This window comes from Notolepis coatsorum (assembly GCF_963971535.1).
Source record: "Notolepis coatsorum genome assembly, chromosome: 5".
In the NCBI taxonomy this organism is placed as follows: Eukaryota; Metazoa; Chordata; class Actinopteri; order Aulopiformes; family Paralepididae; genus Notolepis; species Notolepis coatsorum.
In genome coordinates, this window is record NC_140169.1 from 128,127,379 (window position 1) to 128,146,336 (window position 18,958).

Sequence of the window (18,958 nt, forward strand, 5' to 3'; positions counted from 1 at the left end):
AGGCGATCGCCGTCAAATAAGTGGGATCTTTTTGCTCCAGTCTCACCGGCCAACGGTAAGAGGACGCTGACGTTACTTTCAGCCTGTTTGTTTATTATTATCCATGCAAACTGCTCTGATCAATATATATCACCCATACTACATAAAGCATTTAACGACGATCACGGAATTATAAACGACCCCCCCCCCCCTCCGTTCATCCGCGCATGATCAGTCATAACATTTAGGATCATGTACAGTTGACATTTTTAATATAGCGTGGATCGGCAACAAACGGCATTTGATAATCTATATATGCGTTTATGCCTATATCTCACGTTCTAGGAATTACTGCAGAAAACGATAAAAACATATTTATATTCTAGACGGTATTTTTGTATGAATGTTTGAATGAAAAAGTAAAACGTTCCTACATCCTGAACGATAGATAATCGATGTTGAATGGGCCATAGTAATGTCAATTTAGCAATACAATTTAAAAAGTTATAGCCCTGCAAAGAAGGTGAACATCTCCATAGACTTACAGTGCTGGCAGAGAATGGTATAAGATGCTCAAATAGCGTGGCAGGGAATGTGTTAAAGTAACACAAAATATAGTCCCGGGCAACATACAAAAACATTTCATGGGCAGAGATGGGGGTTATAATCTAAGAGGGGAATTGAATTTAAAACAACCTATTGTCCGTACTACTCTCAAAAGCAAGTGCATCTCAGTTTGTGGGGTATCCATTTGGAATGGCCTTGATGTAGCAATAAAAACAAGTACAAGATATAAACAGGCTAGCTTATAATGGTAGTGTCTGGTTAGGTGCGAGGGATAGTGGAGGTACTTCTCAAGGTGGGGTCCGGGAGGGGGGGGTTCGAGCTGAGCATATGTGTGTAGGTTTTTTTAGATAACAGGTATTAGGGGTATATCTTATATAAGACAACTAACTAAAATGTGATCTCATTGGATGTGCCCTGACAATTAATGCTTGTATATCTTATCGTGTGTTGTCATGTTTGTTTATATGTTTGTTTAAAAAATAATAAAAAAATAAAATACAAAAAGATATAAACAGGAATTCTTGGACAAGTATAAGTTAGAGGAGCTTGAAAATAATGTGAACTAGTATTTTTGTAATTATTTATTTATATTTATTTATCTTTTTCTGTAGTGGATAGGTATATTATTTTTGATATTGATAGATAACTTATTACATATTAATATGATATTGTAAGGAAGGGACAGGACCAGATGAGCTTTGCTTCTTTCTGTCCCTTCTCGAACTAAACCATTTGTCTTGAGCTATGTTGACAATTGCTTCCATGTCTAGGAAGATATATTTTATTTTATTTGTATTTTATTTCGTTTTTTTTATAATTTTTTTTGTTATTTCAAGTTTGTGTGTTTATGGTTGTTCGAGATAAATAAACATCAAATCAAATCAAATATTCTCAGTGCAAAATCTCGGCTCGCAAAGGGAAGGTTTGAGCAAATGTCCCTACAAGCAATCTCAGTGGGTTGAAGTTTGGAAAATGTGCATACTGCACGCATCTGTGAGAGGCAACAATAAAGGTTTCAGCGTTTAAAGGCCATACGGCTGTAGTCGGAGGCTAATGAGCTAGTTTTATGATTAGGATCTTCTTTGATGCAGCTGTGGATATTTTCAAGTACAACTTAGTGGTGTCCCTTTTATTTATTTCCTCACCAGTTCCTCTTATATGTTGCTGTCACTTGTTACTGCATTCCTTCCTGTTTACGTTGTTAGTGTACAACACATCTTTTCATGTCTTTTCCAGTTTCCCCAGCGCGCTCTCAGCACTTTTGAACATCTTTCGACTTAGCTTCTTCCTTGTCCTTGTACTTATTCATTCATCATCAGACTACTGGCGCCTTCATTTAAAGCCTCTTATCTGTAGACTTTTGACTGGGAACTGTTTACTTGTTTGGCTACATTCTATGTGACACTCCGAATGTACGTTTTCAAGTGTCGGGGGTGTCAAACTGTTGGACTTAAATTGCTCTGGAGTGTCTGCTTAAATCCCTAGAAGGTAAATATAAAAGCGGCTGAATCAAAAAGCCGAGCCGCGGATGAGGGTAGACTCTAAAGAGAGGATGGTCCCGGTGACCTTTCTTCCCGGTGGCTGATAGATGGGAGGATGGTCCCGGTGATAGGAAGGAGCCTGCGCTCCTGCTTTGAGATGTGCACTGAGACGTGCTCTCTCTGAAAGACCCCTGCTGTGGGACCAGCCGCTCCAGCACTAACTGTTTATCAATCAGTCCGCTTTTTTTGTTGATTGATGATTTGTTTGTGCGTTTTAACCTTCTGGAGCTTTTGTTAGTGTTTCAGACTAGTTTCTGGCAATGAGAGAGAGACGACTGGATCAGGGCCCAACAGTGAGGTCATTATGTACATTATCAGTGCCAGATTTGTATGTCATGCATAAAGATGCAGGTCTGAATAGGTAAGCCTCCCCCTCTGAGTCATGTTGGAAGATATACTTGATCCCTGCCCTCTGAACCCTGCCCTCTTCCTGAAAGGTCCTGATTTCCGGGAGCATCAACAATGCCTTCCTGGATAGCCTGATCCCAGACACTCCGTACTCCGTCAGTGTCACGGCTCTGTATGCCGATGGCGACGGACCACCAGTGGAGGGAGACGGCAAAACATGTAAGAGCAAGAGCAATCCGACACGTCTGCCATGTACACAATCATACTGCTGACTCAGGCCTACTGGCGTGAGCGCATACTAATATACACAAACAGATTGCACTGGTGTCATATAACTTACGTAGTAGACCAGCGGTTCAAAACGTTTTGGACTCACGACCGAGGATGGAACTTAAGATGTTTACGCACTTAGCCCTATCTGGCTACACGATGGGGGCCATTTTTGCATGAGCCCAGTATAAACTAGAAATGTGCACTCGGACTGTAAATCTCCACCAGAGTGAGATGATGCCTGCTATATTTAACAAATGCAGGCACCATCTATACACACCATTTCATTTTTCATAAAAAGGGGCCTGATTTACATGATGTGTCTTGTAAGCCCATATGGGCTGGGCATACACCTGTATGTAAGACACGAAAATAAAAAAAACTCAAATCAAATCAAAACATGAGGTTCTGAGCAGCGAACCTGTGTAGTATCATCCTCTTGTGTTCACAAGGTCTAATTTCATGATGAAATGAATTCAAATAAAATACTTGTCGTGGACCGGTTTGAAAAAATATTTGAGAATTCAGGTCCCTACCTTGCAGTCACCCTATGTGCAATGATTCATCCAAATTGGCTGTGTAGTTTGCGAGATTAGCTGTGGACAGATAGACACAAATAGACACACATGTCGCCTGGTGGAGATACCATCCAACCAACTGCACCACAAAACTTAAAAAAAAAAATTGCTCATTGCCCCCTGAACAATAACATTTCACTTGATTAATTTTTAGATTAATTAGTGCATAGGAGGCAGAGAGGTGGATATGAAGTACTGTACACACACACACACACACACACACACACACACACACACACACACACACACACACACACACACACACACACACACACACACACACACACACACACACACACACACACACACACACACACACACACACACACATTATCCTCCCATGACCCCCTGGTGTTCCTGATCCCCGGGTTGTTATCTCTGTTGCAGTGCCCCTGGCTGGACCCAGGAACATGCGTGTGTTTGATGCCACCACCAGCACCCTGACCATCGGCTGGGACCATGCTGAGGGCCCCGTCCGCCAGTACAAGATCGCCTACACCCCCATGACCGGAGATCCCATCACTGAACACGTGAGTCAACTTCTGAGGAGACCCCCCACACACACACACCTCACACACCTCACACACCTCATCCATTGCGACGTTCTAGCCAAAATACGGCTCGTGAAGTCACATCTCGAGACGTCTTCTTGGCGTAGCCGCCCTGCGAGTGGCTGATTAGTGAGGCTAATGAAAGGCTCAGTCACATCAACACTGTCATGGGAGACATATTACGTTATTAAAGAGCAGAGTTGGACCGACGGTGGAGAGTCACGACAGCCCAGCTGCACTCCTTCCATGCTCATTAGCAAGGCACCTGTTCTGTATGACTGAGCTGACCTGCCAACAAGGCACTAGGGGCTCAGAGTTCAAAAGCAATGGGGAACTGTACTCAGTAGCCTATTTACTGTAGTTGTGACTATGCTATACTCATTATACCTGTCTGGAGTTTTTCTCTCTCCGTTTTTTGTATCCAGAATTCTATTTTAGGATTCCACCAGTCTAGTTCTTGATGAATTGAAAATGGGGGACCCTGATGTAAACAAGACGAAAGTATTTTTCTGGTCTGCATCCCCTTAACAATTGTTTGTATTGAGCCGTACTGTATTGTACCCATTCTGCAATCTGTTAATAAAGTTTTCAATCAATCAATCAATCAATCAATTGCTTTCAATGGCCAGTAACATCATCAGTAGAATGTTCATTTCCCAATATTAACTAGTTAGCCGTTAACTAGTTCCTTATCAGTAGCGCATTGGTTCTTTATTAGTGGTTGTAAAGCATTTATTAGCCCATACTAATAGTAAGAGCAACAATGACGTGCCTTTGTGTATTGTAACGTCATTCTTAAAACAAGCTAAAATAAATCTCCCTGGTGGTTTTTTTACGCAGACTGTTGTCTCAGGGAACAGAAACAACGCCATGCTGCAGAACCTCTCCCCAGACACGCCGTACAACATCACCGTGGAGGCTGTCTATGCTGAAGGCCCGGGCGGATCCCTGAATGGAGACGGACGCACAGGTAAAACAACTATGGGTTAAAACTGTACAGACAGCCGCACCCAGTGGTCCTGCTGGATTTTACGGGGAGGAGTTTCTCCCGTGGAACAAGAATGTACAATAGACAATACATCCGCCAACAGTGACTTCCAACAGTAAATGTTTCAGTTGATGAGTTTAGAGCATTGGGAATTCACAGTAGTAAGAACTTGGAGCTGGTGAGCATTAGTCCACGTTACGCAAACAATAGGATCTTTTATGTCTTGGCTCCCAGCAAGGTGCTTCTGTGCCAGGCAGTTTGAACGGGCGTCCCTCCAAAGACAAGCTCAGGCCACAGCGGCTACCCACCCTGCCCCGCTCCTTCAGCAAACCTAATCCAAACACTCATATTACTCATAATAGCATTCATAAACAACCCTGAGGAGGGAGAAAAAAATCAGTAGTGGCAGAGAAATGGTAATGCGGGCGCCATTTTGCCACCAGGCACCTAGCCTGGAAATGGGGTCAATGCTGCTGCTTGTTGTTGCGTCTAATCACTGTGACTGATTGAGTGCTCTGCTTCGGTTGGCAGTGGCTCTGCTGGATCCCAGGAACCTGCGGGTCTCAGACGAGTGGTACACCCGCTTCCGCGTGGCCTGGGACCCCGTGCCAGCCCCGGTCCTCGGATACAAGCTGGCCTACAGCCTCGCGGGTGAGGCGATCGCACTGATGCACGGAAACGTCACCTTTTTAGATAGATCTTAAACCAATAGCTTTGATCCATCTGCAACTACTCTCTGTCTCCTAACAAAGACATGAGAGTATGTCTGTTCTGCAGTTCATTAATGATTCATGACGAATGATGATTCCATGTTAATCTTGCGTGTGGTATTGCTTGCAGGCCAGGATAACACCTTGGACGTCTTCGTGGGTGACGTGACCTCTTACACGCTCCAGAACCTCTTGCCCGGAACCCCCTATGATGTCAAAGTGGTTGCCCAGTACACCGGTGGCACGAGTGGAGCCCTCATTGGACAGGGAACAACGCGTAAGTGTTCCGCGTCTGAACTGAACAGAAAGGGAATCATTGATGACGTGCCTAAGTTCAGTTAATTCTTTAATTCCTGAGTTGTTTCCTGTTTCCCCACCTACTGTACAGTCTACCTGAATGTAACCAACATTGAGACCTACAATGTCGGCCATGACCAGTTCTGCATCAAGTGGACGCCCCACAGGGCTGCCACCTCCTACCGCATCAAGCTCAACCCTGTGGACCGTAAGTTTGCTCTCTTGTTTTCTTTTGTTGTGTTTCTAAATGACGATTAAAGCACCTAAATGCGCCTTCATATACACACGTATGAATCAATTCCAGAGAGTCGACGAGGTAAAATATGAGATCCCATTCCGTGAAACACTTTTACCTCATTCGGAGAGAACAATAAAATGAGATTTTTTTATCATTGGCCCCAAACGACCACAACCATCGCAGGAAATAAACACGCACTGTTTACGTTTTACTGCAGATAAATACCCTGTGTCAGAGCGCCGTCCTGCACGCTCATAGGAGTGTGAGCAACTTGTTTGTGGTAGCGAGTGCTACAATGTGTCCAGATGTGTGAGCGGAGGATCATCCAGATGAGGTCACCGGTGGAGTGAGCGATGATCTCAGCCACCCGACTCACTAGGTTCAGAATATTGGAACGGTCTTTGCGTCGCTGGCTGTGGGGAGTGTGTCTAGACTTTTCACAGACACTATTTATCTTCATCCACGTTTTTGCTTCTCGAAGCAGGATGCGCGATTTGGCCGCGTTTAAAAGCGTCCGACCGCCGAGTTTTAATTGTCTCTCCATCTGAGAAGATTACATCCTTTTTAATTACCGCGTGGGCCTTTGAATCCATCTGTTTCATATTCACACGTGGACTCAGGCGAGCAGTTAAAAACAGGAAGGAGCATCAATATTTAAATATCTATATGGTAGTCATTACCCATCCGGGCGGTGACAGTTTGCCAGCTTGAATAAGGGCTGCTAGTGTGAGACAGATGTTGGCTAAAGCACTCCCAGCAGATCAACAAGCATGAAGGCTGAGGCGGTGGAGAAGTTCTTAATAATACACAGCGGACAGCGCTGGGATGTCAACAAATACATTAACTGCTCGTTCTCAAGCTGGAATGCAAACAGCGGTGATGATTCTGACACATATGACTAGAGAAGAAGTAAATTAAGACGAAATGATTCTTCTTTACAAGGCCACAGGCCTCATTTATCAATATTACTGGATTTTAAACGCTTCAAGGCACTGAATACTGGGCCAAAAACCTATCCACAGCATTCACCATGCAGGCCGGTTATTACAGTATATATTTCTTTCTTACTAAGTACTGTCTAATATGCAGTTGAAAGGTTTTTAGAGGTTGTCCAGTTTTAACAATGCTCCATACAATTTGTATGTTTATCTTACTTGATAAATGAGGCCCATTGTCCGGTGCAGTTGACCTGTAGGGCCACATTTTGGAATCGAGTGCGGGTTTTCCCAGAACTATTTAGGTTAAGTGAAGTGATTTGTGAACATAGTATGTTTATATTACAGTGAAAACTAGAAAGGTGCGCTCAGTGGAGCGTAAATATCCGCCCCGGGCAACATGATATATCTTAATTTCTGTGATGAATATCTGACGGATCGTGACTGTATTGGTGTTTCTCTGGTTTCATAGGTTATGGGATTGGCCTACTTTGCTTTGCGTCATACATTCATTGGCAAATGCCTGCCTTTAAAAATGCCTGCTTGCGCTCAGAAATGCAAGCTGAGGTCACAATGAGCACACGATGATACATTTAACTACTCCCCACGCTGACAACACTGCTCTGCTCTCTTCCCTGCAGCCTCCAGTAAGGGCCAGCATGAGATTACCATCACGGCGGCCCAGCCCCAGTACTGCTTCGACGGCCTGTCTCCCGACGCTCTCTACACCGCCACCGTCTTCGTGCAGACCCCCAACCTGGAAGGTCCTGGAGTCAGCACCAAAGAGAGAACCTGTAAGCGCTCCTGTCCCTATGTAATTTTAATTTGGTTGTAGTCAATTGACCATTATTCACACGGCGGCCATTTTGCTCTTATGTCATGCTCAGGGTTTAAAGGAACCCAACCTCAGCATGACATAAGAGCAAAATGACCGGCTCCATGGGATTTTGTTTTCATCATACATTTTTTGCCTCCAGTTCTTTGTGTTTTATTCATTCTTTCTGTGTAATCCAACAAGTGGTGAAGCCTACCCCGGTCCCAACACTCCCCCCAACTCCACCTCCTCCACCCACCATCCCCCCTGCATGGGCAGGTAAGCAGCTAAACGTTACTACAATTCAGAGTACAGCATTGTAAAATAAACCACGCTCCGTTGATTCCCTCGATAAAAATGTCCACGAGGAAAAACAACCACCAAATGCACACAGCACACACATCCACACGCACACACTCACTTTAAACAAACAACACAATGCAGCACCCACTCTCCACACTTTAGATCACCTAAACACACTTTATATTTATTGATAAAGGATTTGCACTATAACTCGTACACCTTACTGTAAATTGTACCTAAATTGTACCTTATCCCATTTCTGCTTTGCACTATATAGTATTGTATATTAGTACACTGCATAGTATATTGTATATTATATGGTAACTCAGTTACGTCTATTCCATCGAACGTCTATTCCATCGAACATTGTACATATGTCTATACTGAACACTGTGACCTCATTTTTTACTTCTAATTTACATGCTATACTATGTTATTTCATACTTATCTTGTCTAGCACAGTCTCTGGAGCGTAACAGTAAGAAGCATTTTGTATAAAAGTATTCTGTACTTCTGTATGACAACTATTAAAGAAACTTGAAACTTGAGACGTAACAATCCAACATTGTCTAAGCTTTTCCATACCTCACGATCGCTTTCGATAGATATTTGACACCGAAAATCGGTTTTGATCCTGACAGACACGGGAAAGTCCCAGACTTGGAAGCGTTGAGTCTATTTAACTTGAGCTTAAAGTGTGACCAGGAGGTGTTCACGCACCGTGTCGGCTGAGTCACACTAATTCCCCCTGGATCCGAGAGGTGCCAGTAGTCGGCTCATGGCCGCCACATGTGCAGTCGGGCTCCTCGGGCGCTTCAATGGGATCACACCTATTAAGTAGGAACAAGTTAGTTATGTGTTGAAGAAGGAAAAGAGACATTTACAAATAATCTGTTTGTGCGATAAGGTATGGTGTAAAACTTTATTGAGCTTTCGACTAAGAGGAAAGGGATTGGAAGGTATCGTGGACCATGCTCCGTCACATCAGGCAAAGATTATCTCGAATGTTGCCCTCTCAAGAGAGAAAGCCATTAAAGTCGGTTCATTTCCAACCTTCTGGTCACCAAATGTTCCTTGTTTTGTTAGAATTTCCAAGGAATTTCTCATAAATGTAACCGATAATTACTATATATAGGTTCATTATGTTATTTTTTCTCAATTGTTTTGTTTTTGCAAGATCTCTGGCAGACATTTTATGTTGAGTTTACTAACTCTAATTACGCTACCATTCTCTTGCCATTCCCCATTGGTTCTTGTACAGCAGCCCAAGTCTGGGCCCCCTGATGGAGTTTAAGCCTCCTCATTTAACTCTCTTTTTTTTTTTTTGATCCACTTTTTCTCCCATTTTCTATATTTTCTCCCATCCCAATTTCGTATCATCCAATTCAACCCTCCCCTGTCACGAACGCTGTTTCTTGCCTCCCACAAGCCGGCTGCAGTGAGGACTAAGTCATACATAGCACAAGTCCCCTCCGGTACTTGAGGTAACAGCAGTCGCATCTTTTCACCTGCGCAGCTCGACCTCTCAGTGTCGAGGAGTAACGCGTGGGAGGCTCACGCTGCCCCCGACACTTCCTGATTCTACTGCGCAGGCGCACCAACCGACTTGTAGGAGTCGCTTGTTCACAACGTTCGATCCCCACCCTTCAGTTTTTCCCTCCCCGTAATACGGCCAATGTGTATTACTGCGGACGACCAGCCAAACTGAAAAACAATGTGGAGAGCTGGATTCGAACACGCGAATCCTAGCGTCTCCACACTGGTGGCGAGTGCCTTAGACCACTACACCACCTAGCCGCCCCTCATTTAACTCTCTTATGTCCTGCCTCAGTATGCAAAGGTGCCAAGGCGGATGTGGTCTTCCTTATTGACGGCTCGTGGAGTATTGGTGAGGAGAGTTTTACCAAAGTGGTGCAGTTCGTCTCCAACGTGATCGGAGCCTTCGATGTCATCGGACCGACTGGAATGCAGGTTTGTACTGCTGTAGATAATAATCAAGGCGCCTTAGAGAGCTGTACATTCATCAAGCAGATGAATGGGTTAGCGTGATACGCAGCCTGCAATAGCAAGGCTGAAAATCCCACTTTAATATCCCCCCCCCCCCCCCCCCCCCCCCACCCCACCGACTGTTGAAACAGGTGTCATTCGTGCAGTACAGCGACGAATCCAAGACCGAGTTCAGGCTGAACGCGTACAAAGACAAGGGCACCATTCTGTCTGTTCTAAAGCAGATCAACTACAGAGGGGGAAACACCAAAACAGGTTGGCCCACACACACCTGAAGAACACACACCTGGCCCACACACACACCTGAAGAACACACACCTGAAGAACACACACGTGAAGAACACACTCCTGGCCCACACACACACCTGAAGAACACACTCCTGGCCCACACACACACCTGAAGAACACACACACCTGAAGAACTCACTCCTGGCCCACACACACACCTGAAGAACACACACCTGAAGAACACACACGTGAAGAACACACTCCTGGCCCACACACACACCTGAAGAACACACTCCTGGCCCACACACACACCTGAAGAACACACACACCTGAAGAACTCACTCCTGGCCCACACACACACCTGAAGAACACACACCTGGCCCACACACACACCTGAAGAACACACACCTGATGAACACACACACCTGAAGAACACACACCTGAAGAACACACTCCTGGCCCACACACACACACCTGAAGAACACACACCTGGCCCACACACACACCTGAAGAACACACACCTGATGAACACACACACACCTGAAGAACACACTCCTGATGAACACACACACACCTGAAGAACACACTCCTGATGAACACACACACCTGAAGAACACACACCTGATGAACACACTCCTGGCCCACACACACACCTGAAGAACACACTCCTGATGAACACACACACCTGAAGAACACACTCCTGATGAACACACACACCTGAAGAACACACTCCTGGCCCACACACACACCTGATGAAGAACACACACCTGATGAACACACACACCTGAAGAACACACTCCTGATGAACACACACACCTGAAGAACACACTCCTGAAGAACACACTCCTGGTCCACACTCACCTGAAGAACACACACACCTGAATAACACACTCCTGGCCCACACACACCTGAAGAACACACACACCTGAATAACACACTCCTGGCCCACACACACCTGAAGAACACACTCCTGGTCCACACACACCTGAAGAACACACACACCTGAATAACACACTCCTGGTCCACACACACCTGAAGAACACACACACCTGAAGAACACACTCCTGGTCCACACACACCTGAAGAACACACACACCTGAATAACACACTCCTGGCCCACACACACCTGAAGAACACACACACCTGAATAACACACTCCTGGCCCACACACACCTGAAGAACACACACACCTGAAGAACACACTCCTGGCCCACACACACCTGAAGAACACACACACCTGAATAACACACTCCTGGCCCACACTCACCTGAATAACACACTCCTGGCCCACACTCACCTGAAGAACACACTCCTGGCCCACACTCACCTGAAGAACACACTCCTGGCCCACACTCACCTGAAGAACACACTCCTGGCCCACACACACACCTGAAGAACACACACCTGATGAACACACACACCTGAAGAACACACACCTGAAGAACACACTCCTGGCCCACACACACACCTGAAGAACACACACCTGATGAACACACACACACCTGAAGAACACACTCCTGATGAACACACACACACCTGAAGAACACACTCCTGATGAACACACACACCTGAAGAACACACACCTGATGAACACACTCCTGGCCCACACACACACCTGAAGAACACACTCCTGATGAACACACACACCTGAAGAACACACTCCTGATGAACACACACACCTGAAGAACACACTCCTGGCCCACACACACACCTGATGAAGAACACACACCTGATGAACACACACACCTGAAGAACACACTCCTGATGAACACACACACCTGAAGAACACACTCCTGATGAACACACTCCTGGCCCACACTCACCTGAAGAACACACACACCTGAATAACACACACACCTGAATAACACACTCCTGGCCCACACTCACCTGAAGAACACACACACCTGAATAACACACTCCTGGCCCACACACACCTGAAGAACACACACACCTGAATAACACACTCCTGGCCCACACACACCTGAAGAACACACTCCTGGTCCACACACACCTGAAGAACACACACACCTGAATAACACACTCCTGGTCCACACACACCTGAAGAACACACACACCTGAAGAACACACTCCTGGTCCACACACACCTGAAGAACACACACACCTGAATAACACACTCCTGGCCCACACACACCTGAAGAACACACACACCTGAATAACACACTCCTGGCCCACACACACCTGAAGAACACACACACCTGAATAACACACTCCTGGCCCACACACACCTGAAGAACACACACACCTGAAGAACACACTCCTGGCCCACACACACCTGAAGAACACACACACCTGAAGAACACACACACCTGAATAACACACTCCTGGCCCACACTCACCTGAATAACACACTCCTGGCCCACACTCACCTGAATAACACACTCCTGGCCCACACTCACCTGAAGAACACACTCCTGGCCCACACTCACCTGAAGAACACACTCCTGGCCCACACTCACCTGAAGAACACACACCTGGCCCACACTCACCTGAAGAACACACTCCTGGCCCACACTCACCTGAAGAACACACTCCTGGCCCACACTCACCTGAAGAACACACTCCTGGCCCACACTCACCTGAAGAACACACTCCTGGCCCACACTCACCTGAAGAACACACTCCTGGCCCACACTCACCTGAAGAACACACTCCTGGCCCACACTCACCTGAAGAACACACACCTGAAGAACACACTCACCTGAAGAACACAATGACATGATCAGAGGGGTGAGATCAACCCACCTGAATACAATTTACTGCTCTTTTCTTTTAGATGACATAGTATATATATATTACTCAAAGTGGTATCCGATTGATGCAAGTTACACGGAAATCGAATATTTTGAGGAAATTCAAACCGATTTTATATTATTATTTCATTTAAATATATATTATGTATATTGGTGATATTGGTGTTACTGTGATCATCAACAGGAGTTCACAGTTTGACCAACTTTGATCTCACCACTCCCTCAGCTCACATAATCAAGTCACGCTCTTCCCATTCAGACCTGCTGTTTATTCAAAGTCATCGTGTTGAACTGAAGATCTGAAAACAGAAACTGAATCTTTACTTTGCTCTTGACCAGGCGTGGCGCTGAAGCACGTGTACGAGAAGGCGTTTTCCATCGAAAACGGAATGAGGAGGAACGTCCCCAAGATTGTTGTCGCTGTTACAGACGGACGTTCTCAGGATGAAGTGAAGATAAGCGCAGCCCGACTGCAACACTCTGGTGAGCGGCATCATGTCGTCCTGCTCAGCAGTTCAAATATCAGTGAAGATTTTTTTATTTTCATTTCAACCTTTTATTTAAAAACGTGAGCTTCTGAGGTTTCCCTCATTTACAGAAACGACGATTGTACAAATGTAAACAGTACATAATAAAAGCAATATTCACAGAAAATTAAACATTATTTTTATATAATTTAAAAAAAATCGGCTAAAACAGTTACAGTTAGTCACACAATGGTCTGAAATCATACGTTTAAACATACCAAGGGAAGGGAGAACCTCCAACTTCAGAGAGAGTTGGAGGACATTCCATGAGTTAGAGGCATCAAAGGAAAAAGCTGACTTCCCTAGATCAGAACAAACTTGAGGGACCCTAAGAACCATCCAGTCATTCGATCGAGTTGAATAGGTTCCAATTTTCTAACAGTGAAGAGATATAAACAGGTTGTATACCAATATGGGCTTTAAAAATAAATAGATACCAGTGTTTGTTGCGCCTTTCTGCAAGAGAAGGCCAACCCACCCTATCATACAGGACACAATGGTGTAGGGCTGACCCCTATTAATCGATTAGTCGACTAATCGGTCGAAAGGAGCCGTAGTCGACTGGCCAACCTCTTAGTCGAATATAATAATTTTTTTTTTATTTTCTTTTTCATTCTTTCCAAAAGAAAATAGGCCTAGACGCGTGGCTAACGCTAATGGCACGCATACCAGAGGCTAACTGCCTATGAAAACAGGCACAGAGGCACTGCTAGAGGATTTCACCCATCTAATGAACACACTAGACTAGACAAATATCAAGATGTATCCATCAGTGGACCAATTGCATGCTTTTGCAGAGGACAAGAAGCCTTCAGTCGACTCTTTCAGACATTAAGCACCCCACAGCCCAAATGGAATGATAAAAAAAAAATATATATATATATATATATTATACTTTTTTATTTTTATTTTTTTTAAGTCGACCAATAGTCAACTAACGGCACATTTTGGCCAATCCTAGTCGACCATCCAAATCCTTAGTCGGGGACAGCCCTAATGGTGAGTATCATATCTGTCACCAGTAATAAACCTAAGAGCTGAGTGATATGCAGAATCCAGAGGTTTAAGAGTTGATGCCGCAGCATGCCTATAAATTACATGACCATAATAATCCAAAACTGATAAGAAGACTGATTCAACAATAATACTAAATAGAGGAAAATTGGATAGTGCTTCCTAAACATCATGCAACACAAAACCATGATACCAACGTTAATGTGTTATGTCTTCTGTGTGTGTGTGTGTTCTTCTCTTAGGTTACAGTGTATTTGTAGTTGGTGTCGCAGATGTAGATTTTGTGGAGTTGCAGAGTATTGGCAGCAAGCCAAGTGAGAGACACATCTTTGTGGTGGACGACTTTGATGCTTTCGATACGATCAAAGACAACCTGATTACCTTCATTTGTGAAACCGCAACCTCGTGTAAGTAAAACAAAACATGTTGCTGATGCAAACTGACAAATGATTAGTTAGTTTCTGTCTTCATCAATGGATAATGTCGGTTGCTAACTGTTTTCCACCTATTCCATAATTTCTTCATAGCTTGTCCCTTGATTTTCCTGAATGGATTCACATCACCCGGTAAGCACACATGCACTGATCATGCACACACTTCATTTGTTTCTGATTCCCTGCATTACATTGTGTGACAGGCTTCAGGATGCTTGTTTCTGATTCCCTGCATTACATTGTGCGACAGGCTTCAGGATGCTTGTTTCTGATTCCCTGCATTACATTGTGTGACAGGCTTCAGGATGCTTGTTTCTGATTCCCTGCATTACATTGTGTGACAGGCTTCAGGATGCTTGTTTCTGATTCCCTGCATTACATTGTGTGACAGGCTTCAGGATGCTTGTTTCTGATTCCCTGCATTACATTGTGTGACAGGCTTCAGGATGCTTGTTTCTAATTCCCTGCATTACATTGTGTGACAGGCTTCAGGATGCTTGAGGCATTCAACCTCACAGAGAAGACCTATGGGTACCTCCCAGGAGTCTCAATGGAGGCCGGTTCTTTCAACAGCTACACAGCCTACAGACTTCATAAGAACGCCTACTTGACACAGCCATCATCGTGAGTCTGACAGAGTGTATCACCTCAACATCTCTCTCTCTCTCTCTCTCTCTCTCTCTCTCTCTCTCTCTCTCTCTCTCTCTCTCTCTCTCTCTCTCTCTCTCTCTCTCTCTCTCTCTCTCTCTCTCTCTCTCTATCACTCTATCTCCCTCCCTTATCTCTCTCCACCATTCTCTCTCTGCCCCCTCTTGCTTTATCACTTTTTTTTTCTTTTTTTTTATAAAATCTTTTTTTTTTCAACATGAAACAATCACAATCACAATGTCAAATGTAATAACAATAATACACAAAAAAACACCCCAGGACAATAACCCAACACAACAATGACTAGACAATAATTGAGATTGTACAGTTAACATCCCGAGCCCCCTCCATCACCACCCCCAGCAGCCACGATCCCCAACCCTCGAGGGCCCCGAGTCCGGCATCCCAGCAAGTCAAAGCACCGTGCCTCTTTAACACATCACTCTCTTTTTGTCTCTCTTTCTCTCTCATCACTTGTTCTCTCTCTTTCTTTCTCACTCTCTCTGTCTCTCCATCACTCACTCTCTCCATCTCTCTCTCTCTCTCTCTCTCTCTCTCTCTCTCTTTTTGGCTAATTTTGGCATCACAGCCTGCTTCCTTTTGCCTATTGCGTATGTGTTATTCTGTCTTTATTTACCTAGTTGGCCACTGAGCAGCACCACTGAAGCTGTTGGGGGTTAAGTGTCTTGCTCAAGAGCACCTCAATGGTCGTTTTTGTGGGAAGGGAGTGTGTTAATCATTCACTTTGCCCTGCCAGATTTCTCTGCTGGCCTGGGGCTTCAAACTGGAGACTTTTCCGGTCATAATTCCGCTTCTCTAACCTTTAAGCAACTGCTGTCCCAAATGTCCTTTTATAGTCATGTAACATGTAATTATGCTGGAAGACAGTAATTTAACACAATAATTTAATTCAATTATGAGTTATTATGATGTTTATTCCTCTATAATTACCCTTAGTTTGTTATTGACTCACTTATCATAGAGCCTCTACTTCTACCTTCTATGCTAATACTGTATGTCTATAGTACTATGTACTCGGAGTGAAGTACTCACGTTCGGCACTGCTAGACAAACAATACCATTTCCTTGTACCCCTCCTGCTGACTTGTTGTACACAATCTGTAAGTCGCTTTGGATAAAAGCGTCAGCTAAATGAGTAAATTTATGTTTGAATAGAGAACAGCAGATTCTGATATGTGACGCTTTTTAAACATTAAATTGTCAGGAAGGTAAATTGTTAGGATGTGTAACTTCTGTGTTGTATTTCCAAACTGGTCCTAAAGATGCATGTGAAGGCCTGTACTGGTCCATATTGTTATCAGCTAATGAAGGGCTTGATAATTGACTATGCGTTTGTGTCAGTTATTGGCTTAAAGGGGAATACCACTCAAATTAAACATTCTAATATGTTGTGTCCATGGTTTAAGACAGTTCAATCAGTATTTGTGAACATGAGCAACTCTTCCAAAGCCAGAAACCAGTGAAGTAATAATCAAATTTGTGTCATCAAATATAAAGTCTGGAGCTGCTCCATTGACATAGAATGGGAGGCTGATTTTGTGGACCCACAGAATGCTTGTTTTTATATCCAAATGAACTTATATTCTGTAGTAGTGGTCTCAGTTCTTAAACAGAAAATGTACCTATGAACTCAGAACATTCACCTGGGTGCTCTCAATGTCATCTATAAATTATTTCCCAATCCATAGTCAATGGATCAGCTTTAGACTTTATACTTGATGACATCACTCAAGACTCTTAGACCAGAGGAATAACTTATGAATTCTGAAATTGAGCGTAGTTCTCCTCTAACTAAGATGCCTTCACTTGGACCGGGGTTGTAAATGATAAATTGTCAGAACGTTGGTGCTATTGTTGTCTGTTATGCGGTTTGAACACTTTTAGCCGGTAACATGACACATCTTGCCCAGCTACGTTCAGACAGACTTTTAGAGCCTGTTCCTTCTAAACTAGGTCAATAGATTTATGACGTCCTGTAAAGTGAGGACTGGCCGAACCAGCCGGTCATGACAGAATATACCATGCCTTTAAAAAAAGCGTTCCAATTTAATCTGACATTTTGGCATAAAGCTGGCCTACCTCAGTCCACAGAGTTCAAAGCCATCCACTACCTTCAGAATGTACCTTTAAATGTGTTCTAACATAGTTATATTATAGAATTATAGATGGTTTACTATCTTCAATGATCTAATACCCACAGTGACATCATATAATCAAATGTAGCTTTGAATGAATGGGCCAAGAACGACTTGCCATGGTACGAATAAGGATAATTTTTTACATCAGGGAACATTTAAATTTCCACATGTTGATTATTGTCTCAGTTATGTTTTACCACTATACCTTGAGGGAACTTGCACTTGATTTTCAACTCATCTGATTTTATTTATTGTTTAATTGAAAGTGGAATATAAAATTAATGTCTGCGTTATCCGTCACATAGTATCACACATCTTTTATTTCTTTTTTTATTTAACCTTTATTTACCCAGGGTAGGTTCGCTGAGCACGGATGCTCTTTTTCAGCTACGCCCTGCTTTACATTCACACAGTTCCATTCACACCTGGGAGCTGCCCAGTACAACCACAGTCTGACACTGTTGTGTTGGCCACTGAGCAACTCCACTGGAGCAGTTGGGGGTTTAGTGCCTTGCTCAAGGGCACTTCAGCGGTTGGTGTTAAGGGTATGGGAGAGAGTTATTCATTCACTTCCCCAGCCCAGATTATATTTTTTCCCTGCCGGTCTGGGAGATCGAACCGGCGACCTTCCGGTCACAAACCCGCTTCTCTAACCTTTAGGCCACCGCTGCCCCATCTGTATCCCCAGTGAGCTTAATCCTGCCACACACGAGAGCTAGCAGGCCGGAACGAAAACCACGCATCTTCTCAACCTCATTTTAATTATTTTCAGATAGAATTTATACATTGGGTTCAGTGGGTTTCACAGGCCTCAGAGTCATTAACATTGAGAACCATGTCAACCTTCAAGTCAAGTGTGTGTAATTCTTCTTTTTGTTCTGCTGTGAACAGAGAGATCCATCCTGATGGCCTGCCCCACTCCTACACCATGATCATCATGTTCCGCCTCCTGCCAGACTCCCCCTCGGAGGCCTTCGACCTCTGGCAGGTTTCCAGCCCAGACGACAAGCCTGAAACTGGACTCACCATTCACCGTAAGCACGGGTGATAT

At 44.3% G+C, this 18,958-nt stretch overlaps 1 protein-coding gene across 1 annotated transcript in view; it reads left to right on the forward strand.

Moving 5' to 3' along the window:
- The window catches only part of col12a1b (collagen, type XII, alpha 1b), a 146,945-nt gene that overhangs the window by 91,642 nt on the left and 36,345 nt on the right, over positions 1-18,958 (forward strand). The window contains exons 52-66 of the mRNA XM_084315215.1: positions 2,525-2,654; positions 3,671-3,813; positions 4,675-4,804; positions 5,354-5,473; positions 5,663-5,809; positions 5,921-6,037; positions 7,644-7,796; positions 8,021-8,095; positions 9,951-10,090; positions 10,258-10,381; positions 13,465-13,608; positions 14,909-15,073; positions 15,194-15,232; positions 15,586-15,724; positions 18,799-18,941. Coding sequence (XP_084171341.1) covers positions 2,525-2,654; positions 3,671-3,813; positions 4,675-4,804; positions 5,354-5,473; positions 5,663-5,809; positions 5,921-6,037; positions 7,644-7,796; positions 8,021-8,095; positions 9,951-10,090; positions 10,258-10,381; positions 13,465-13,608; positions 14,909-15,073; positions 15,194-15,232; positions 15,586-15,724; positions 18,799-18,941 — 1,909 coding nt within the window. The remainder of the gene's footprint in view (positions 1-2,524; positions 2,655-3,670; positions 3,814-4,674; positions 4,805-5,353; positions 5,474-5,662; positions 5,810-5,920; positions 6,038-7,643; positions 7,797-8,020; positions 8,096-9,950; positions 10,091-10,257; positions 10,382-13,464; positions 13,609-14,908; positions 15,074-15,193; positions 15,233-15,585; positions 15,725-18,798; positions 18,942-18,958) is intronic.